The 22,034-nt window shown below is 37.0% G+C and overlaps 1 protein-coding gene across 1 annotated transcript; it reads right to left on the bottom strand.

Moving 5' to 3' along the window:
- Positions 1–2,761: 2,761 nt before the first annotated feature.
- On the bottom strand, positions 2,762–21,260 carry GORAB (golgin, RAB6 interacting). Its single transcript, XM_024742461.1, is given in 6 exon segments — positions 2,762–4,394; positions 11,048–11,188; positions 13,555–13,656; positions 16,096–16,447; positions 21,124–21,211; positions 21,213–21,260. Coding segments are annotated over 6 exon segments (1,191 nt in total). The 3' UTR covers positions 2,762–3,934.
- Between the last annotated feature and the right edge of the window lie 774 nt (positions 21,261–22,034).

Here is a 22,034-nt window from a genome sequence, read left to right as displayed (position 1 = left end):
CTAAATACATTCAGAGATCACAGAACAACTGTATAGACTCTCTAAAATTAGAACTGTTCTAAAAATTTGGGACTTCTGGAGAATGCATCACTGGCCACTTATTTTGCTTCCCATTAATAATACATTATGTTCTTTTATCAGCATTTGTTTTATGCATGTAAATCTTAGTCCTTCAAGCAGACTACAAGCTTCTTAAGGACAAAAGGCAGACTGTATACCTCTTATATAGCTCTGCATGTATGCAGTTACACACAGCTGTTTTTTTGATCAACTGCGTGAAGAGATGATGTTGTATTTTCAAGACAACTGTTTGGGATTAGGAGCTTGCCAAAGTAGCCTGACATTAAGGTAAAGGCAGACTGGAGAATCGCGTCCTGCTTCATCCCTCCAGAGAGCAGTTCAAGTCTGGCCTGGGATAGATCTATGTTGAGAAGGGGTATAATTACCCTGGTACAGAGTGGCCCCAGGTCTTGTCTGGCAGACTGAGTTATATCTATCAAGGACTTTTAAAATGCTGACTTAGCTCTTAGAAATACAAAACCCAAAACATCATTTATAAAGGTCACTGGGAATGGCCTGGGTCAGAATAACTTGAGTTCATTTTGTGCCAATGCCTCAGAAGAGGAAGCTGCTGAATACTTAAAGCTCCTTGAGAATACTATGTTGCCAAATCCAAACAAAGAATGAGAGAGGTTTATAGCTGACTTTTTACTCTATAATTCAAATGCCAATCTAGCAATGAAATATGTTCTAGGAATTCCAATCAGAGATTTGTATCAGCTGACTTGGAAACCAGCTGTGCTCTCAGTGAGTACAAAGATTTACCACCTGCAATTGCTATAATTCTGTACAATTATGCAGAGGTGAAAAACGTGAGAAAAACTTTTTATTTTAAATGTATTGAGAACCATGCTTTAGGAAATTTTGCTTCTCTGAAGCCTATAAAAATGGCTCTAATTTAAAGAAAGTAGTAGAGTCTCAAGTTATAACTCTTAAATTCTGGAATTCATGTTTACCCTTCAAAGTATGCCTTTTTAAGATAATGAGTGAAAATTACTACAATTTGGTAAACCCTATCTTTTAAATAGAACAAGTGAGATAACAAAGCAGTTAACTCCTAAATTACATATCACATCATTAAGAGCCTTGATAACATTACGCTCTAACTATCTGAGAAGAGGGAGGAAGAGGAGTTAAACACCAGAGAGGAACAGTTCTAACGAAGCATCCCAGTAAACTCATGGCAGTAATTTTGAACCAGTAATTTCGTTCATAACATTTCATAAATTGTTCACAAAATAATTATTGGGGCTTCCCTGGTGGTTAAGAATCCGCCTGCCAATGCAGGGAACACGGGTTGGAGCTCTGGTCTGGGAAGATCCCACATGCCGCGGAGCAACTAAGCCCGTGCGCCACAACTACTGAGCCTGCACTCTAGAGCCTGCGAGCCAGAACTACTGAGCCTGTGCTCTAGAGTCCGTGCACCACAACTACTGAGCCTGCGCTCTAGAGCCCGCATGCCTCACCTACTGAAGCCCGCGCACCTAGAACCCATGCTCTGCAACAAGAGAAGCCACCGCAATGAGAAGCATGCCCACCACAATGAAGAGCAGCCCCTGCTCACCGCAACTAGAAGAAAGCCTGTGTGCAGCAACGAAGACCCAAAGCAGCCAAAAATAAATAAATAAAATAAAATATTAAAAAAAGAAAATAATTATTGTGGATTTCTGAATCCATATATCAAAAGTCTTTCAAGTGTATTTTATGATTTTAAAAGACATCAGGGCTATCCTGGAAAAACCAGTGCATATGGTCCTCATACCAATGAGCCCCCATTCTCACTCATTTGCTCTGTTCCTCTCACACATGGGAGACAGCTGCCTTGTACAAAACGGATGCAATATAACTTTGTCACTTATATCATCACCTGAGCACTTGGATACCACCCTGGGAAAGCCAAGTAAGGTAAGTTTTTCAAAATAATGGTTTCAGTGGACCTTTTATAGACATTTGAAATCATTTCACATGTACAAACCCTGAATGAGTTATAAAGCAAAATTTTCAAGTGGAAAAATGCTGTGAACTTCATGGCCTAATATATGTATGAGATATATTGAGTTTAGAACTGCAACTTTACTAGCACTTTAACATGAGCCAGTCGGCCAACCTGCCATAAGTGAAATCTCTGGCTCTCAAATTCCTCAACTGTAAAATAAGATGATTAAATCGAATCATCTCTGAGTTCCCATCCAATTCATTTATTTCATGGTTCTCAGTTCTCCTTGTACCTTATAAGTACTTAAAGTATAGACTGAGAATTAGATTGTACCTACCTGCATTTAGCCAATATTATAGAAGCTGAATTGAAGGTTTTTCCCTAAAAGAGGCTTATAAAAAGGAGGTAAGTGTATCTACCACATGGAGATACACGATACATTATTGCCACACAGTGCTTAAGAATACACACTAGGGACTTCCCTGGTGGTCCAGTGGCTATAAAAAAAAAAAAAAAAAAAAAGAATACACACTAAACTGCTTAAAACTTTGAAAGGCGACATTATAAATGCATTAGAATCACTTATTCCTTAGAAAAATAAGTGTATTAGACAACGAAGCTTTCCGTTTTTATGTACGTAATTCATGAATAAAAAAACAACTATCTGTATAAAAGCCTCTGTTTAGAGAAGTCAGTAATGGAAAGCTATAAATTCAACTCAAATTACATAATATAAAAATACAAAGTTCATCTGCATTACTAGAAGGTAATACCCTCAAACAAACTCATTTAAAAATAGTATGTTCCCAACTTTTCAGAAGTTATTATGGATACAATGTTACATTTGTCCTTATCTTCTTTTATAATAGTTCTCTAAGACTTAAAATGTAGTATTTGTACTTTTGGAATTTCTGATAAATAGATCATAATTTAATGTGATATTCATAGATTTTTGTGACGAAACTACAATATTTATTTACACATTCACATATAGCACAATGTAGGGGTCAAGTATCAGTGACAGTAACAAACTATTGAAGTAATAAGAAAACCATCATTTTAACAATTTAAATGTTTTATGACAGGATAATTTATATCCAACATATAAAACACATATCTTAGAGGTAACTTTAAGAAAATATATCAACTTTTTTAGATAATCCAAAGTAGCAATAAGATTTTTTATATTATTTTCAGCCTGCAGAAGGGTAAATTTAATCAATGTGCCGATTAAAGAAGAGACAATATATTAATAGTGAAATTATTTATATACCATGGTATGTGTATATCTGTGTGTGTGTGTGTGTGTGTGCATGGGCGCTCATGTGTATCAACTAACCAAAACTCAGGTTGTAAACTAAAGCCGTTTAAATGGCAAATTGAAAAAAAAAGTGATGCTGGTTTAAGTTTTCTGGTTCTTTTCATAAACTACAACTTCCAAGTTGTGTTTTACAACTCTAGTGAGATCCAAATAGATAATTCAACCTACTACTTTTGTTGGTTGTTCCTCATTCTTTTTCACATGTTAGCTTTTATGTCTCTTTACTGATTACATAAAATAGTACTCTCATTCTCAACATTTCTCCCAGGAGAAGTTAAATGAGTTCAATTAGGTACTGAGTTCATTTTTCACTTTACTTTTCAGTATTCACCTGGTCTAAAAACACTATTAACCGTGTAGTTTTTCTTCCATCCTTTTAAGTCACTAGTTTGTAAGCGTACAATGAAGGAACTGGATCAAAATCAAGGTGAACTATGCCCCCATATAAAAAATGATCATAATCTCAGATTTTCTAGAATGTTCAAACGTTATACTAAAACTAATGGATTTAAAAATTAATACTGCTTTGAAGAGGCATTTATCAGAGGTCATGGCACGATCTACAACAGAAAGCTTAGTTTACTGAATGTTAGTTGTAAAGAACAAACACTGGCACCTCATGTGGTCAGAGCAGCTGAAATGTCTTTTACAGTAGTTTCAACTTCTTGATTTGGCTGGTCTGGATCAAGAAGGGCAATGCTACTGGAGCTTTCACACTGTTCATCTACCTTTGGGGAAGCAGCCTGGTCTTGATGCTTTTTGTTCTCTTTAGCAAACCCTAAGCTCATATTCTCCCCAGAAGGCTGAAATGGCCTCTCTGAATGAACCACTTGTTTCCCTACTTCTGCTTCTTGTTCACACAGCAGTCTCTCCACCTCCACCTCGAGCTCCAAAGTCTCCTCATCAGCGTGCACATCTAGTTGTTGCATCAACTCCTCCAACTTCTTGGCCTTGCGGAGCTCGTTTTGCTGTATGATCGTACAAAGGTGTTCAGTGAGTTGCTCTTTAAGCTCAGTCTTGCGCTGTAGATCTAGCTTTGCTGTAACATACTCTGCTTCAGCCCTGTCAAACCGCTTCCTGCAGGGACAGGTACAAAGACTGGTCCATTAGTTTTCCATTGAAGAAGACAGTCAAAGGAGGGCCTAGAAATAATAATATATATATATATATATATATAAAATGAAAATATGGCTATTAATACTTTACGAACACTTATCTACATGTTAGACAAAGTAGGCTACTGCTGCTGAAACTTCCACAACATGCACACTTGGACTCTCCTAACCTAACAACATTCTTCGGCACCCATTTCCTCTTTCCAAGGCTGTGCTTGAATGAAAGCAGGCTGAGAGGTTAATTCAGTGGTGTGCTAGCTCCAGTGGGGGAGAGCCCTAATTTGTAGTGTTTATCAATTTCTGTAGTAAAAATACTATTACTATGGCCAATTTCAAGCTATCAGTGAGATATCACTGAATACAGAATTGGGAAGAGATACACAAAGTCTCTCATGAACCAGGGCAAGCCAGCTCCAGCACACAACTGGTTAAATGTATGAGAGAGAAAATAATAAGAGATGGAGAAAGTAGAAAATCTATGTCTTTTGATTAATGGAGTAGAAAAGGAAGAAAAATTTTGGTGGAGAAGGACATGGACAGTGGTTCAGAAATGACAGAGCACAGCCAGCCCAATGACACTAGGTGAGAGTAAGAAGTAAACACCAAGTAGAAGAGAAAACTTCAGGATACGTTTAAGCAGGGTTTCCCAACCTCAGCATTACTGACAACTTGGGCCATGTAATTCTTTGTTGTGGGGAGCTGTCCCGTACATTGCAGGATGTGCAGAGCATCACTGGCTTTCTCTCCTTAGTTGTCAGTAGCACCCACTGGTTGTGAGAACCAAAAATGTCTCCAGACATTACTAAATGTCTCCTAAGGGGCAAAACTGCCCCCAGTTGAGAATCCCCAGGTTAAGCTGTTTTCACCCTCTCCACTCTGTAACAGACTACTGTTAGACTTCTATTAAGAAAAGTTTATTACTTTTATATATATATAGAAACTCCATAGGTAGGTAATCCCAGACTTATTTGAAGTAGGGTAATTCTACGTGGGGAAGTCACTTTGCAATCTTCCTTTTTCTTTTTTTCTTCTTTTTTGCCTTTTCCATACAATATGTTGCTTTTCTTTTTGCCCAGAAAAGAGGATGACCCCTACCTACCAACTAATTATTCTATTTAGTTACCACTAACAGTGGCGAAGGCCATGATGCCTTACCTGTTATGACTGCCTTACCTTACTCAACATAATAAATAATTTCTAATACTAGAGTTATAGCAAAAAAGAAACAGGTATATCTCCTTATGCAAGATTCTCTGTCTTGGAGGGAAATATAGTGAAAAAATAAAAGGCCTTGCTTTTAGAGAACCCAGGGTTCCAAACCTGCCTTTGCCACTTACTATGTGTGTACCTCCTTTGTTGAAGGCTTTTCCTGGATGTAATGAGCAGATATTCAGTCATACTCACTCAGGTAAAAAATGGGTTTTATTGTAGGATACAAGAGGCAATCTCACAGGCATGTCCTCAGAATCAAAGGCTATTGCTCATGCTAATGCTGAGAAACCACAGTTTCTCTCTTTAGGCTTTCCTATCATATTCACAGCCCAATATGGCCACCAGCTGTGCCTTGACATCAAATTCACTCCACTCAATCCCTCAGTGTTCCAATCCCAAAATTCCAGAGGGAGGGCCTGGGTTGGCTTGGCTTGACTCGTATCAGTTTAAACAGAACTCTTAGTGCCAGGCCATGCCATGCACCCCAGTTTAGTCTATGGATTAAATGTTCTGGAGTTCCCATCTTTGTTCTTATCAGGTGTGTCCCAGGCTCAATATCATGAATACAAAACACAGCCAGGTTCCTGTAGAAGAGGCTGCAGAAAAGGCATGCAGTGACTGAAAATTCCAGTATGGTGACCAGGGGTGGTTTCTTTCTTTTTTTTTTTTTTTAACATCTTTATTAGGGTATAATTGCTTTACAACGGTGTGTTAGTTTCTGCTTTATAACAAAGTGAATCAGTTATACATATACATATGTTCCCATATGTCTTCCCTCTTGCGTCTCCCTCCCTCCCACTCTCCCTATCCCACCAGGGGTGGTTTCTTGAACTAAGTCTTGGTTTATCTGTAGAATGGTGATGATAATAACATCTCATAGGAGTGTTAATTAAGCATTAAATAGAATAAACAGGGCAAGTGTCTAGCCCAGTGCCTGGAAGGCATTCAAGAAGCAGAACTTCTTCTTCAGAGCACCAGAATAAAAAAGCACTGTCAGTGTACCACTAAACATGTATCTAAAATTAAAATTATGTACAATTTAAGGACTTGGTGTTTATATTTGAAAACTTATTTACATTATGTTCACTTCTCATATTTCATTTTTTTACTGTCATCTAGTAAATATAAGAATGAGAACTAGATGTTTTTCAATTACCCCTATGTTAAAAGAATTGTTGTAAAGGAGCTGTGTTGGGTATCTGGAATCCCTTATTTCCATACTTTATAACATATCCTGTTTATGAATGTTCTTTCATCAAGCTTAAGAGCTCTGACAACATTCTCTACAGGTATACATATCTTGTCTCTCCCCCCCGCCAGCTCAAACCTCCCTTCTCTGCAAGTCTGTGGTCTCCCTCAGCCAAAGTCAGTTAGAAAGATTTACTGACTGGGCTCATGAATGCTGAATTGAAATTAAAATTTGCAAATAGGTCCCTAGGTTTCCAATGATCTTTCACCCTGGATAAATCACTGAAGATTCTGCATTTTGTTTATTTATTTAAAGCCCTTCTGGCCAGAAACACGCATATATATTTATTTTTTACAGAGTGATTTATGTTCAAAATATTGATTAGTTTCACAAACTGCACTATGAGTCTGGGGGTCAGGGGGATAATACCAAATCAGAGTATGAAGACATACTTTGGAACAGAATAATAAGAGCATTATACATACCACAGTAAGACAAATTGAACTGGAAATGTAATTATAGAATTGTTTTATTATTTTAAAGGAAAGTTGAATGATTTAATGAATCTTATTTAAAGGATTCTAGAAACTGTCTCTTGGTTTTGGTTCCCCGAAATTTTTTAAAAACACCGTTAACCCTTGGCATGTCATTAGGTTCCAATGAAATACTTAGTTCTTCAGTTTCTTTCCAGAGCAGTTCTATTTGTAAGGATCAACATATCATTATTTTTATCCTTTCTTAGAAGTATTCCAGAGAACAAAGAGAAAATTTACTTATATTTTGAAAAATAGACTTTAATTATATTTTGCAATTACTATATGGGTCCACTTTTATAAACCTAAGATACATTATGGGATTGTTGAAATATATTTTTTCCTATATCTTGAAACATTTTGCCATTTCATCACCCTAGGAATTATTTACTCATTACTCATCAATTATTCACATTTATGCTAAAAAATTAAAATAATAAGAAAACAGAGAATGATGGAATGACCTAAAAGGATACTATAATGAAATAAATCATCATCGCTTAGTTTCCTTACTGTTTTGCCAAAGTATTACATCACCTTTAAATAAGGTATAAAAGAAGACTGGAAATACCAAACTTGTAATCTGCTCTTAGCTTTCACTGTTCAGATGAGAATTATTACTTTTCATTTTCTACCCAGAATGACAAAGAAAATTGACAGATGAAGACATTTTGCAGTTATTAGACAAATCAAAAGATGCATGTTGCGGAGGCTAAAACATGACCCCCCCCCCAAAAAAAAAAGATAGTCATTTCTTAATCCCAAGAACCTGTGAACATTTCCTTAAATGGCAAAAGATGTGACTAAAAGATTTTGAGAGGAGTCTATTCTGGACTATCCAGCTGGGCCCTAAATACAATCACATGTATCCTCTTAAGAAAAAGGCAGAGGAACTTTTGAGAGAAAACAGGAGGAATCAATGAGACTATGGAGACCCAGAACTGAGTAGTGTGGCCACAAGCCAAGGAATGTCTCCAGCCACCAGAAGAAGCTGGAAGAGGCAAGGCATGTATTCTTCCCTAGAGTCTCTGAAGGAATAATAACCCCACTGACACCCTGATTTCAGACTTCTGGTTTCCAAAGGCATAAGAGAATAAATTTTTGTTGTTTTGAGCTACCCAGTTTTTGGTAATTTGTTATGGCAGCCCTAGCAAATCAATATAAATGCAGAGACAGGCTAGATTCTAGATGGTGAAACTGACCATGTAAGTGAAATCTCAGAGTATGAGTCTTCAGAAAAACACACCCTAGATGAATTTTCTCAAACTCAAGAATCAATGAGTGAAAAATATATTTCTGACGATAAAAAGGAAATACGTTATTCTCCTAGAGTTAATAATTTCAAGAGGAAGAATTTTATCATACAATATTTTACAAGTACCTGGACCACCCTGTGTGGCTAAAAGGATGTAACGATATTCTTTTAGCTTTTTATAATGTTTGCAGTCAAACATTACTTGATATAAAATTTTTTAACAAAGGTGTTTTCCACAATCTTTTATTCTTACTTCTTTAAGTTATTCATAAAATGACTCAAAACATTTATGTATATATGTTTACACGTGTATGTGTGCATGTGCGTATGGGAGCGTCTATTAAACATCGATGGCAAATGGTGGTCATTGTTTTTGCTGGTATACTGAGGGTTAAAGAAATGTTCTACAGGCAGCCACTCTAGTTCTACAAGCTGCCTGCGCAGCACACGGCAGCACTGTAATCACAGCTGTGAACAGCAGCAGCAGTGACAACTCTCTCCGCTGGGACACTCCAAGTACCATCTCCTCAGAGGTGGATACCCTGACACTGCTCTACAGAAACCAGTTTTAGGATGAATTCTGGCCTATTCGTATCCAAGAACATTTTGTGGACACAGCACCATGCCAGCCACTCCAGAACTACAATGTTTTTATTAAAAAAAAAAAAAAAATCAAGGAAATCTCCCACAGAACCACAGAAACTGCCCTGCGGATTACCTTCTAGTAGAAATCTAGACCATAATACTATATCACCAATCTATACTTTCTTAATAACCACAGATGTAAATTTAGAAAATACTGTCTTAATCTTATGCATGAACAAGATACAACCCTGGTTCTAGTCTAAATTGTCAGTGGCTTCTCTTTGACTTAACTCAAGAGCTTATGTTTTTAAAAATAACCTCACACGTACGATAAGGATATTCACATACATCTATGTCAATACTAGTATCATGATAAACTGTCATCTTTAGCTTAAGAAATGTAAAAATTTACCATATAAAATCTCTTTACTATATAAAAATGTACTAAAATGTCATTAAAAATATTCATATACTATGGGATGTCTTCTCTTTTAACCAGAATCCCACCTTCTTTGTGGTTCTCAGAAGGCTAAAATTATGACATTTCTTATATAATTTTCAATGTACAAATGCATCCTCTTCAGCCTCCCCTAGGACTGAATTAAAACACGATCAAATGATTTTTCTGTGGAGATATCCAGAATAATCAGAATTATTCACTTAAGGAGCTACAAAGGCATAAATATGTTCCTCTGGCAAACTTAAGTTACAGAGAATAAAATGTGCTAAAAATCTACGCTTAGTTTAATCTTAATAAAACCTTGGTTACCTCCTTAATGACCTTATTAATAGAAATGGAACCACCAGTTATCAGCTACTGATGGCATTAATTTACACAGTTAATTAATAAAAGCAACCCATTAGGTCTAAGAGCATATGGTCAAACAACAATTACAAAAATCACAAGGACACCACAAACCTCTTTCTTAAACAATAAACAGTGAATTAAAAACCACAATCAAGCATTTCCTCTTTATTAAATTGTTACATAAACATTCTGATGCTGTGGTTTACCCTGGACTAATGCGGCACTCTGATTGATTTCTAGTGTTACAGAGAAAGATGCAAAACCGAGTCATTAACACAGCATTCCCTTGTGAAAAAAGACAATCCAGGATGATTAAAGCAATGTTGAAAGGACTGATAACCCTGAAATTGGGCTTAATTTTTTGCTTTTATCTGTTTGCAAAGCTCATGTAATTCTTTACATGTGTTAGTTTGTTTTGAGAATATGCAATGATGATTTTTTCTCTTTAAAAAAATGTCAATCATTAAAACCAAGGAAACACATGATAGCAAGCCATTTTATATAGAGTATAATTGCAAAAAAAAAAAAGAAAAAACTTCAAGCTTTCAAGACAGAGTGGTATTTTCTTTCAAATACTCAAAGGTTTTAAAAAATAAACTAGATCTCCTTTCTTTGATGAAAACTGAAATGAGAAATAGGCTAGTCCCTATACCATCTCACATAATCAAAATTTCTAAAAAAGAGAGCACAGACTTGGTGTTAGAATAATATATAGAGTTCTGGGGCAAGTCATTTAGACATTTAATGAGTCTCAAATATTAAACAGCTGATGGTTTAGCAGGAAAGACTAAAATGTAAATAAATAATGCAAGAAATGCTCTAACAGGGATATAAACAAGGTTAATGGGTAGGGCAGAGTTAAGGAAGACTTCAAAAAGGAGATACTTGATTTAGTATAAAACTGGAATAAATACAGCGCCTAATAGGGTCATTATGAGGCTTAATGATGACATATATAAATGCCCTGGCCTAGCGAGCAATAAACGTTAACTAAATTAAACTCCTTGTTCAGAGTTCCATTTCCCCAACTTACCAAGCATATGAATAGTCAAGGCTGGCCTGATCAATCCGGTTCCTGAGGATTCCAATGTCAGCTGACACCATGTCATCTAAAGCCTGTAACTCCTTCTGGATCCTCTTTAGTTTCATGGTTTCTGCCTGAGTTCTTTTAGATCTATAAAATGAGGAATATGAGTGGAAAAATGAAAACATTTTAAAATCATGTATCCATACACAATATAAGTGAAAAAAGCAAGCTACTGTATATACAATATGATTATAATGTGTAATTTTTAAGAATTAAAAAAAAAACAGAAAAACTGAGATAAAACAAATGCTGGTAACATTTTGGTATATCTCTAAAACTGCATTTGCACTTTTCCTCCTTATTAGGCCAAATTATATATTAGTACATACTTTTTTATACACAAGGAAAAAAAGTAATTAAAAAAAACCAATAGAGAGTTCACTCATAGGCCTATATTCATTCCATAAGGATGAGAATAAGCACTAAAAGGATGTATCTGTATAGAGAACTGGATATGCTGGAATACTGAACACAGCTTTCCAAATTCCAGCCTTAAACTCTTCTTGCTAAGCCTACTTCCATTTGTCTGATACTTAGTGGACGCCAAGAACAGCTGCCTACATTAAACACCATTCCTTTATAAGTCTGAGAACATCTATTTGGTTTTATTATTTTTTAAAATAATTTTTATTGGGGTATAGTTGATTTACAATGTTGTGTTACTTTCAGATATACAGCAAAGTAAATCAGTTATACATATACATATATCCACTCTTTTTTAGATTCTTTTCCCATATAGGCCATTACAGAGTATTGAGTATAGTTCCCTGTGCCATACCGTAGGTTCTTATTAGTTATCTATTTTATATATAGTAGCGTGTATATGTCAATCGGTTTTAATTTTCTTAAGATTCATTTCCCCAAACTTCTTTGATTCCTCTTCCTTAGGAAAACTACAGGTCCTCAAAATTCTTCTTTCTGGGGCTCAAAACCAAACACTCTTTTTGTTCCTTTGTTTAGAAGCAACCTCAGCCTTCTCTCCAACCCCACGTACATCATCTACTTAAGAAACAGAATAAACAAATACAAAAGCCAACCTTTAATCACAATTCCACTCATTTCGAAATTTCATACACATTCTCACAGGAGAATAAAACTCCCAATAAAACCACTATACTGCAACTTACATTCTCCTGATTTCTACTCCATTATGCATTTACCCTTATTTTCTGCCTACAAAAGTTAACCTCGTGATCTTTTTACTTCAAGTGATTCACTATCCATTTAGTAATAATCTAATCAGGTTATATTTCCTTACACTTCTGTCTACAGTAATACTTTCTGTCTTAAATCAAAAGCACATAGAGAAGAGTAAGTGCTGAGCCTGTAAATCTTTTTGTAAAATCCCGAGTAAACAGCCTCCCCAACCTCTTCCAAACTGAAGACTACTAAAATGCTTTTCAATAATCACATTGTTTTTCTTCTTGAAACATAAGTTCAGTAAGTTGAGTATTTCCTATGCTTCATGAAAGATCAAGGTGTACCAGTAAGAAAAAAAAAATCATTATTTTCAAATACATACATCCTTTTGGCAAATAAAATCCTGAATTACTCTTATACCCACGTGCCTTTCTCTCCATCCCTATTCCTTCCTCTCACCCTGACACATACACCAGCTTTAATGAGTAATAGTTGTGCCAGACTTTTCTGGAGATCTAAAAAGAAAATGCCTCTGAATACTTGCTTGCATTTAGTTCTCACTATTCTCAATCATTGCTTTATTGACTGAGCTTGGTTTCCTAAGGCCACAGCACACTAGAAACTACAAAGAGGGAAGAGTGGGTGAGGGATGGGAAAAGTGGCTCAAATAGGAATGTTGTTGTTCAAGGCTTGTACAGTGCAGTAAAGGAAAAGGGATCACTGACAAGCTCACTCTGGAAGGTGAGAGAAAAACTGAATTGTATACAGTATGGGACAATGCTCATAATGGTGACCCACAGTCAAGGATAAAAAGTTAAATTATATCATGTCTCTTTTATCAGTGGGGGCAGGATACATTATTTAAGAAAAATGGCCATAGGAAATACAATTAGGATTTGTGGGTGTATAAGTCACTTATGTGGAATAATCTTATTCCTCTACATGTCAGATGATTAAGGCCTATGTGAAAATTAAAACCTGCATTTGTTGCTAATTTACTTATGTTGATAGCTATTTACTGCTCCTTTATGAATGTGTAGATGGTTAAAACTAAAAACACTGATGATGATCCTTAAGTTTTAATTGCCCCTGTATTCATAAATACATTATAATCTATGCTTAAAAAGCCCTCCTTAATAAATTAAGACTGTAATTTCAGTATCATTTGTAAAGCGTAATTTGTTTAGTAGGTCTTAAAAGTAACGGTTGTAGAGAAAACGCCATTTATTAGAACAGACATAGGAAAATAAATATAAAACATGACAAAACTAATTACAGATTACAAACAAGCTCTCCTGGTTCAGGTGCCTCACCTTTCTGCAATAGCTTTAGCCAAAAGAGCTTTCTTACGTTTATTTTTCTCTTCCATTAGCCGTTGTTCTTGTTGGAGGACTTCCCAACGAGATTTTTCTTGCCTAGGGAGCAAAAGTATAAAAATAAGTTTCTGAAACCCTGCTCCACCTTACCAGTCTTAGTTCCTAAGTATAAAATTTAATCAACCAGATTATATATATTTTCTTTCAAAAGTCCTCTTAGGGCTTCCCTGGTGGCACAGTGGTTGAGAGTCTGCCTGCCGATGCAGGGGACACGGGTTCGTGCCCCAGTCCGGGAAGATCCCACATGCCGTGGAGTGGCTAGGCCCGTGAGCCATGGCCACTGAGCCTGCATGTCCGGAGCCTGTGCTCCGCAATGGGAGAGGCCACAACGGTAAGAGGCCCGCGTACCTCAAAAAAAAAAAAAAGTCCTCTTAAAAGGAACCCGTCTGTAGCTCATTATTTTGTTCTAATAGGAACAAAGACTACGATTTGAAGTAAAGAAGGCTTATATAAATTGGCCCTTTGAAATCCATTATACATATATAACCTAGGAACCCAAACTGGAAGCCAGAGTACTATGGCATTTTTTTGGAGTACAAAGAAACTTGTTTAAGTTAATCATGTGTTATATGCAAAATAGAAAGCAAAATAAGTTGTTCTGTAACTAATTTCATATCTTTTATAGTTTTCTATAATACACATCTTCACCATGTAATAACCCTTAGCACAGTAACCAATGTTTACTTCATAAATTCTCTTACAATTTGCTCACTTCTTTCTAGCTCTTAAACATTCTAAACAGAGTGAAACACTATAAACTAAGACTTGAATGTTGGGCTAAAGAAAAACTCCAAAGATCTGAAAACATGAATTGTCTTCCCATCTTTCCAATTCTAAAAGAAATATATTAAAATTTCCTGTAAATTCATGAACTTAATGTCAACTCAAATTAAACAAGGTAATGACAAAGCTATTTGCTCCTATTACTGTCATTTCTCACAGCCATTATATCAAAAATCTCTATTCCCAGACCTAGTAACCACTTGCAAAATTATCCTTTTCTCTCCATTCCTACAGCCTCCACCTTAGTGCTGGCATTGGTCCTTTCTCATTTTTACTACCTGCAGGTACCTCCTCCCCAGATACCTTAGTTCCAGCTCACCTAGCACCCAAATGGTGTGCAACAGTGACACCTGGATTTTCTCTAACCATTATTTTTATCAGGGCATCTCTCCTTCAGGAGTCTTGGTGGGGTATTACAGCATCAAGGAACTCACTAGGCAGGCATCTTCTGCTTCCAAGTCCTTCTTCACTTCCTTAATTCTCTATTTTCTGGCTTATCTTGTGCCTCTTTCAGAAAAGTGAAATGTCATCTCTGACCTTCTCTAGTATATACTTTTCCTTTCCCCCTCTTAGAGCCTCAGAATTTCTCCGTTTTAACAGTTCCTGAGATTACATGTCTTCTATGAATATTTTCTCAAGTACCTAAAAAGAGAATAACTTTCCTAATGACATTCAGTCTAAATTCTCCAGCTCAATTTACACACCCCCGCAACAACCTGTCTCAGGACTTTGCTGGTAAACTACACTTAAGACATTAAAAGTATGCACTTGTTTAATTTGGGTCTCATACTTCATGTGGCTTTCTGTCTCTTGTCAAAATGATTTCTTGGCTGTAAACCCCTGGTGGGCAGGAAACACTTAAAACTCAGTACAGAATCTGGATTAGCAGAGACTGGAAAAATAGGTGAGATTAGAAAAAACATAAGACACTTTGAAAAAGAAAGACTCAGAAAATGGAAAAAAGAAACAAATACCATTCTTTCTTCCCTGTGAGTGATAAATCAGGAGGAAATAAAGAGTGGATATTCAAACATAAACTATATAATAAAAAAATTCTGATTATAAGAATTCACAAGTCATAGAATGGTAATTTCCACAAAAATTTGGCTAAACCAAATTCTGCAGGTGGTTTCTAATACAAACACATTAAATAAAGAAATCTAATGATGCAGCTGAATTATTTAATCAGTCCTCTCAATTTCCAATACTCTTTCCTTTGACCATCCCTTCACGTCTCTTCAGAAGTACCCTTTTCTGGGCCAATGGAGATGCAATCTGGAAGTTGAAAGAATGGGTTCAATTTGGGGAGGAGTACCATGCATATAAGAACTGGTTCTGGTGAGTGTAAAGGGCATAGACTCTGGATCCAGAGAGTCCTGTATGTGAACCCCAACTCTGCTACTTATTAGTGGTGTATTCACTTTGGGAATACAGTATCTTTGAGTCCAAGACATCTCATCTATAAAGTGAAAATAATGAACATGCATTGTAAGACTATTGTAAAGACTAAATAACATAAAACATAAGAAGTGCGTAACACTGCTACTTACATTTAGGTGGTAGCTATTTTTCAATAGTTTATTCATTACATTTCTACGTTAGAATATAAAACAAACAAAATGCATTTCTTCAAAGCCCAATGGGAAAAAAACGTTAAAACGGAAAAAAGTCTCATGGATATACAGACTTACTAACAATTCCACTTTCTTTTTTTCCAATTTGCAATCTGGTTTTGGAGGTAGAACCTCAGCATTTTTGTGACCTTCATGCGAATTCTTAAGTCCTAGTTCCCCTGGTTGACTTTCAATACCCTGTGGTTTTCCATCACCAATAGTAGAGGTGAGTGTGGGGGCAGTGGGGGAAGAAGAACATGGTCTTTGAGTATTAAATCTTTGTTTTGGTGCAGAAAGCAGCTGCTCTGGAGGTAATGAGGTTGATCCATCTTGAAGTCCAAGTTTTTGGCTTTGCTCTTGAAGGGCTTTTTCTCGCTGAAGTTGTTGTCGACTTTTCTTCACAGGGAGAAGACGCCGCTGTGGTTCAAATGGATCTATATAAAAAAGAGAATGGAGAAAAATTCCTTTGTGTGAGCAGCAAATAATTATAATTTCTCTAAGAAAATAAAGCATTAACATTAAACTCTGATAATTTTGCAGGGTTTTTCTCACTTTCTCTTTCTTAAAATCCCAGAGAAAAACAGCCATCTTCTTGCAGAGTTTTGACAGTTCTCCGATCATACCGTTAATATTTAACAAAAACTTCCTTAGTTCTCAATTATCTTTGAGGAAGTCCATTTGTCTGTGAGTTAGGCCTTAGAATACAAAGCAAGGTTTCAACTTGATTTGCTAACTGCCAAAAGAATCTAATATGACCAAAGTAGGTAGACAAATGAATTCTCTGATATGTCTTAAATTTGATTTATGGTTCTGTCTGTTCTTCTGAAATAAAATGGTGGTTGTTTTCAAATAGGCTTTACCTTTCTTAAATTTTAACAGGTCTTAGGGTAATTTGATACATAGGTAGACATGATACACAAAGTAGAGCTGAATGAAGTCTCTTAACTTTAGGAATGCTAGTTAACTCTAAATTGTTTGCTTTCATCTTCCAAACAGTCCAGGGCTGTGTTCCCCAGAGTGTAGTTAGCCTTTAATCAATGTATGCAAGTTAATTTTAATAGCAGCCTGAGCAAAGCAATAGAGGAAGATAAAACAATCGGGAGAAATTTTTTTAAAAAGCATTACGAACTAAATGATAACATTTCTATTGTACTTTCTGAATTGTCCATACCAGTGTTAACCTTGTAGGTCAGACAACTGGAGAATCTTGACTCACATTCATACTATACTACATAAGATCTGTAAGAGATATTCTTTACAAAATGCCTGAGAAATGAAACTATGGTAAGTTCTAATAAATGAACTAAGTGTGTTTTTTAAATCCTGCATATTGACCTTTGAAACAACATAAGCTTAATATTTAAATCTCCCAAAGGAGAGTTAAAAGCTTTGGAGTCAAAGTTCTGGTGTTGCTTTTCTCCACATCTCAGTAACCTTAGGCAAGTCAATTAATTATTCCATACCACAGTTTCTTCATCTGTCAAACTGGTTGAAAATTTACTTGCTCTACTTATCTCATGGAGTTGGTGTAAGAATTAAAGAAAATATTTTCAAAGACATACAATCAAAAGTAAAATGTTATTGTTGACTTTAGACAGAAACACAAAGTAGAGTCCTACATCTTGCAACAGAAACTTATTCTTGGCTACTGATCTTTATTCACACCAACAGAAAATGTCACTGAGCCTGCTTACCTTTCAGTTACACTTGTTAGCTGAATTATTAATATCCCTCTGAAAGTCAGTAATGCAGCTTCCATTTTATTTTGCATTTTCACAGAACCTACCTATGAGATTAAAAATGCTAACTTTTAAACTCCCAAACAACAAATCAGGTCACTTAAGGATTAAACATATGACAAAAAACCTCTTGGAACTAATAAGTCATTATAGCAAGGTTACAGAATACAAGATTAATATACAAAAATCAATTACTTTCCTAGCAGCAATGAACAAGTGGAATTTGATATAAAAAACACAGTAATGTTTACATTAGCACTCAAAAAAAAAAGAATTACTTAGGTATAAATCTAACAAAATATGTACAAGATCTGTGAGGAAAACTACAAAACTCAAATGAAATCAGGGAACTAAATAAATGGAGAGATATCCCATATTCATTGGTAAGAAGACTCAGCACTGTCAAGATGTCAATGTCAGTTCATCCTAACTTGATCTATAGATTCACCACAATACCAATCAAAATCCCAGCAAGTTATTTTATGGATATTGACAAAATGAGTCGCAAGTTTATATAGAGAGGCAAAAGACCCAAAATAACCAACATAATATTGAAGAACAAAGCTGGACTGGCACTACTTGACTTTAATGCTTACTATAAAGCTACAGTGGGTATCAGCAGAAGAATAGAATAGGGATCAATGGAATAGAACAGAGAGCCCAGAGCCCACATTAATACAGTCAACTGCCTATGCAAGGGTGCAAAGGCAATACAATGGAATAAAAATATTCTTTTCAACAACTGGGCTGGAACAACTGGACATCCTTAAGCAAAAAATAAATCTAGACACAGACCTTATGCCTTTCACTCAAAATGGATTATAGACCTAATGCAAAACTCCAAACTATAAAACTCGTAGAAGACAACACAGGAGAAAATCTAGATGATCTCAGGCACAGCAATGACTTTTTAGATACAACACCAAAAGGCACTATTCATAAAAGAGATAACTGATAAACTGAATGTCATTAAAATTAAAAACTTCTGCTCTGTGGAAGACAATGTCAAAGGAATGAGAAGACAAGTCACAAACTGGGAGAAAACATTTGCAACAGACACATCTGATAAAAAAGGACTGTTATCTAAAATATACAAAGAACTCTAAAAACTCAATAGCAAGAAAACAACCTGATTAAAAAATGGGCCAAAGACCTTTAACAGACACCTTGTCACCAAAGAAGATATACATACAGCAAATATGCATATGAAAAGATTCCAAATCACATGCCATCAGGGAAATGCAAATTAAAACAAGATACCACTACACAACTACTAGAATGGCCAAAAATCTGTAACACCGACAACACCAAATGCTGGTGAGGTTGTGGAGCAACCAGAACTCTTTCGTTGTTGGTGGGAATGCAAATGGTAGTCACTTTGGAAGACAGTTTGGTGGTTTCTCACAAAACTAAACATACTCGGGCTTCCCTGGTGGCGCAGTGGTTGAGAGTCCGCCTGCCGTCAAACCAAAAAAAAAAAAAAAAAAAAAAAACTAAACATACTCTTACCATAGGATATAGCAATCGTGCTCACTGGTATTTTATTTTATTATTTTATTTTATTTTTTTCGGCGGTATGCGGGCCTCTCACTGTTGTGGCCTCTCCCGTTGGCTCCGGACGCGCAGGCGCCACCAGGGAAGCCCTAAATATATTTTTAAGGCTGGAGAACAGCTGGAAGGAGCCTTAAAAATTAAAGATTCAGCTGTTCTAGTCTTATAAATAAGAACTTCAAGACAAAAAGATTTAGAGGCAGAGCTGGGAGATCTTCTATATACCAATCAGCGTTTGGCTATGAGTATACAAAGATGCTGAGATGTTTTCTTAAGGTGATCAAAGACTAGTGAGTTGACGTCTATGCTCTAACCTCTCACTGAAATGATAGGTCTTTAAGTTAAGGTCCTTAATGTACGAAACGTTACTTCCACATAATGAACCCAATGTTTAATTTAGTCTTCTACATTAAGTCTTCTTTCCCCTGGCAAACTCACCTCTGCTAACACATAATCTCTGTGAAATTTTGCCAAGCTCCACCCAACCACCAGCACAGTAAAGTTCCTGCTAATTCTGTAGCAAGCTCTTGTACCACATCTACTATCACATTATATTATAGTTTGTCTCCTCATTAGACTATAACCTCTTTGAAGGCAGGGATGAGGCCTTGTTCATATCAAGATCCCTAATTGCAGAAGCTGATACCCATAACTTCTGGTCAGACCAGAAGCAGGGGTACTAGTACTCCATACATCTGAACATGGGAATGTCAGTTAATTACAAACTGTAGTGTAACTTTTATGATTTAGTTTTCAAAGGTCTCTGGACCAGTCAAAATTTCCTCGATCTACATAATCTACACTGGCCTTACATTACAAATTTACTTCCTTTTCCACTTGTCAGCCCTAGATTATTTTCACAACCATGCTAAAAATGCACAAGCTTACCTGAGTTTTCCCACATACTCTAATTAAAGGCATGGCAGAGCTTATTTAATTTTCTCCCAGAATGTATAAGTTATGGCACCAAGAATGGTGTAAGCTCACAGAAGAGGTGTGCACTACCAGGATCACTGTACAGAACTTTACAAAATTTCAACCACAATCAAAGCACCGTTTATATTACCAAGAGTTTCTCACAAAGTACCAGCAAACTTAATTTCTTCATTGAAAGATAACAAAATAGTACAAGTCCATTCAATGATTATGTTATAAAGCTGGAGAAGGAAGCACAAAATTTTAGCTTACACTAAAGTCAGTAGATATGGATGGATGGATGGACAGAGGCGTAGATAGGTAGCTAGATATTTCACCTCTATCTTCTCAAAGACCCTTTTGGTTTGCTGACTCTCAAGAGTTGGAAAGAACTGCAAAAATCACCTGGCAAGTGAAAGCAAGACTCCAGATGTCTTATGAAAAGCACCAACTTTTTGCATTTATTCAGACCCCTGTGATCCTTTTTCCCAATCATTGCCTGCTTCTATAAATTCATCACAAACCTAATATGGTGTGTGGCCCTTCTCCTTCCTTTACTCAGACCCCAACCCTCCAACCACTGATCTATGCAGCAATCCCCCTAATAGGTCACTTCCTCTCCCAAGTCCCCTTCCTTTCACCGGAAAAAATCAAATCCCTGAAATAAATGCCTGAAGTCTCTTTTCTAAAAGTAGACTCCAGTCCTCTGTGCCTGCCCCCCTCCCCCAGCCGTGGCTCCAAGTACATCCACTTCTGGCGCCCTCTCAAGCCTCTCCTCCCACTTATAGCTCCTTCCCCTAACACAGATAACCCTTTTCCCCGCCCCCTTCCCCTCAAAAACTACAACCCCGCCCCTTCCCCTTAACAGACCCAAGAATTAAATCTGTGCAGACCCGTCCCTTTACCTTTAGTCTGCTTTAGTCGCCTCAGCTCCTCCTCAGAGAAGCCAGCCCAACCCCGCGCCATCCGCCTCGACTTGCCAGCACGCCCAGAACGCCCAAGCCTCAGAACCCCAATTGCCAACACAGCTACCCAGGCACATCCGGGTTCTTCCCCGGCCGCGGCTGACCAACCAATCAGCGCATCGAGCTCTGGACGCAAGGCCCCCCCTCTCCCCTGCAGCAGGACCCGGCTCTCTTCGAGGCTCTCTCCGTCAGTGCCGGACAAACTGCGTGAAGAAATCGTGGCCTCGCAGACATTCATTTCCCCTGACCTGGCTGGTCTTTCTCCCTGTCTCCTATGCTTGTTGGGTTATCGCTTCAAGAGGTAAAGGGGGAAATAGCAATGGAAATAAGAGTGGAGATAAACAGGCAGTGAGGAAGTGACTACGAGTCGGTGGCGGAAAAGGGAGGACAGAGCTGCCTCTTGGCGCCCTCGAATTTACTGGGGCGGAGCACTCTACGTGTTGGTGGTGGAGGGTTTCGCTGCGTGGCTTGTAGTGGCTTCTTCCAAAACTGCGCTGAAATCATCCCGCAAGTTGACTCAAGAATGTTCAGATTTAGGCTTTTAATTATAAAGAATCATTTCAGAGGACTGGGGTATGATAGTGGAAAAGGAACAAGACATTTAACAGCGTAGCCAGGTCTCCCCCAGGCTGTAGTGACTCCTAGATTTCTGTTGATTGGGAGTTGGTTCTTCGATTTTGTGAAAGATTCTCGCTAATCTGTAACCTTTCTCCTAAGGGATGTCTAAATCCCTCCTCTTCAAAATGATCTGTCCTCTGTTTTTATGTTCAGAGAAGACAATGTAAAAACGTCGGCGCTGGGGGATGGGAAAACACTTCCTAGGCTTCTCCCGCCTGGAGTCCTGATTTCAA

Source organism: Neophocaena asiaeorientalis, unplaced genomic scaffold, assembly GCF_003031525.2.
Source record: "Neophocaena asiaeorientalis asiaeorientalis breed wild unplaced genomic scaffold, Neophocaena_asiaeorientalis_V1.1 scaffold99, whole genome shotgun sequence".
NCBI lineage: Eukaryota > Metazoa > Chordata > Mammalia > Artiodactyla > Phocoenidae > Neophocaena > Neophocaena asiaeorientalis.
This window is presented reverse-complemented; position numbering and strand designations above follow the sequence as displayed.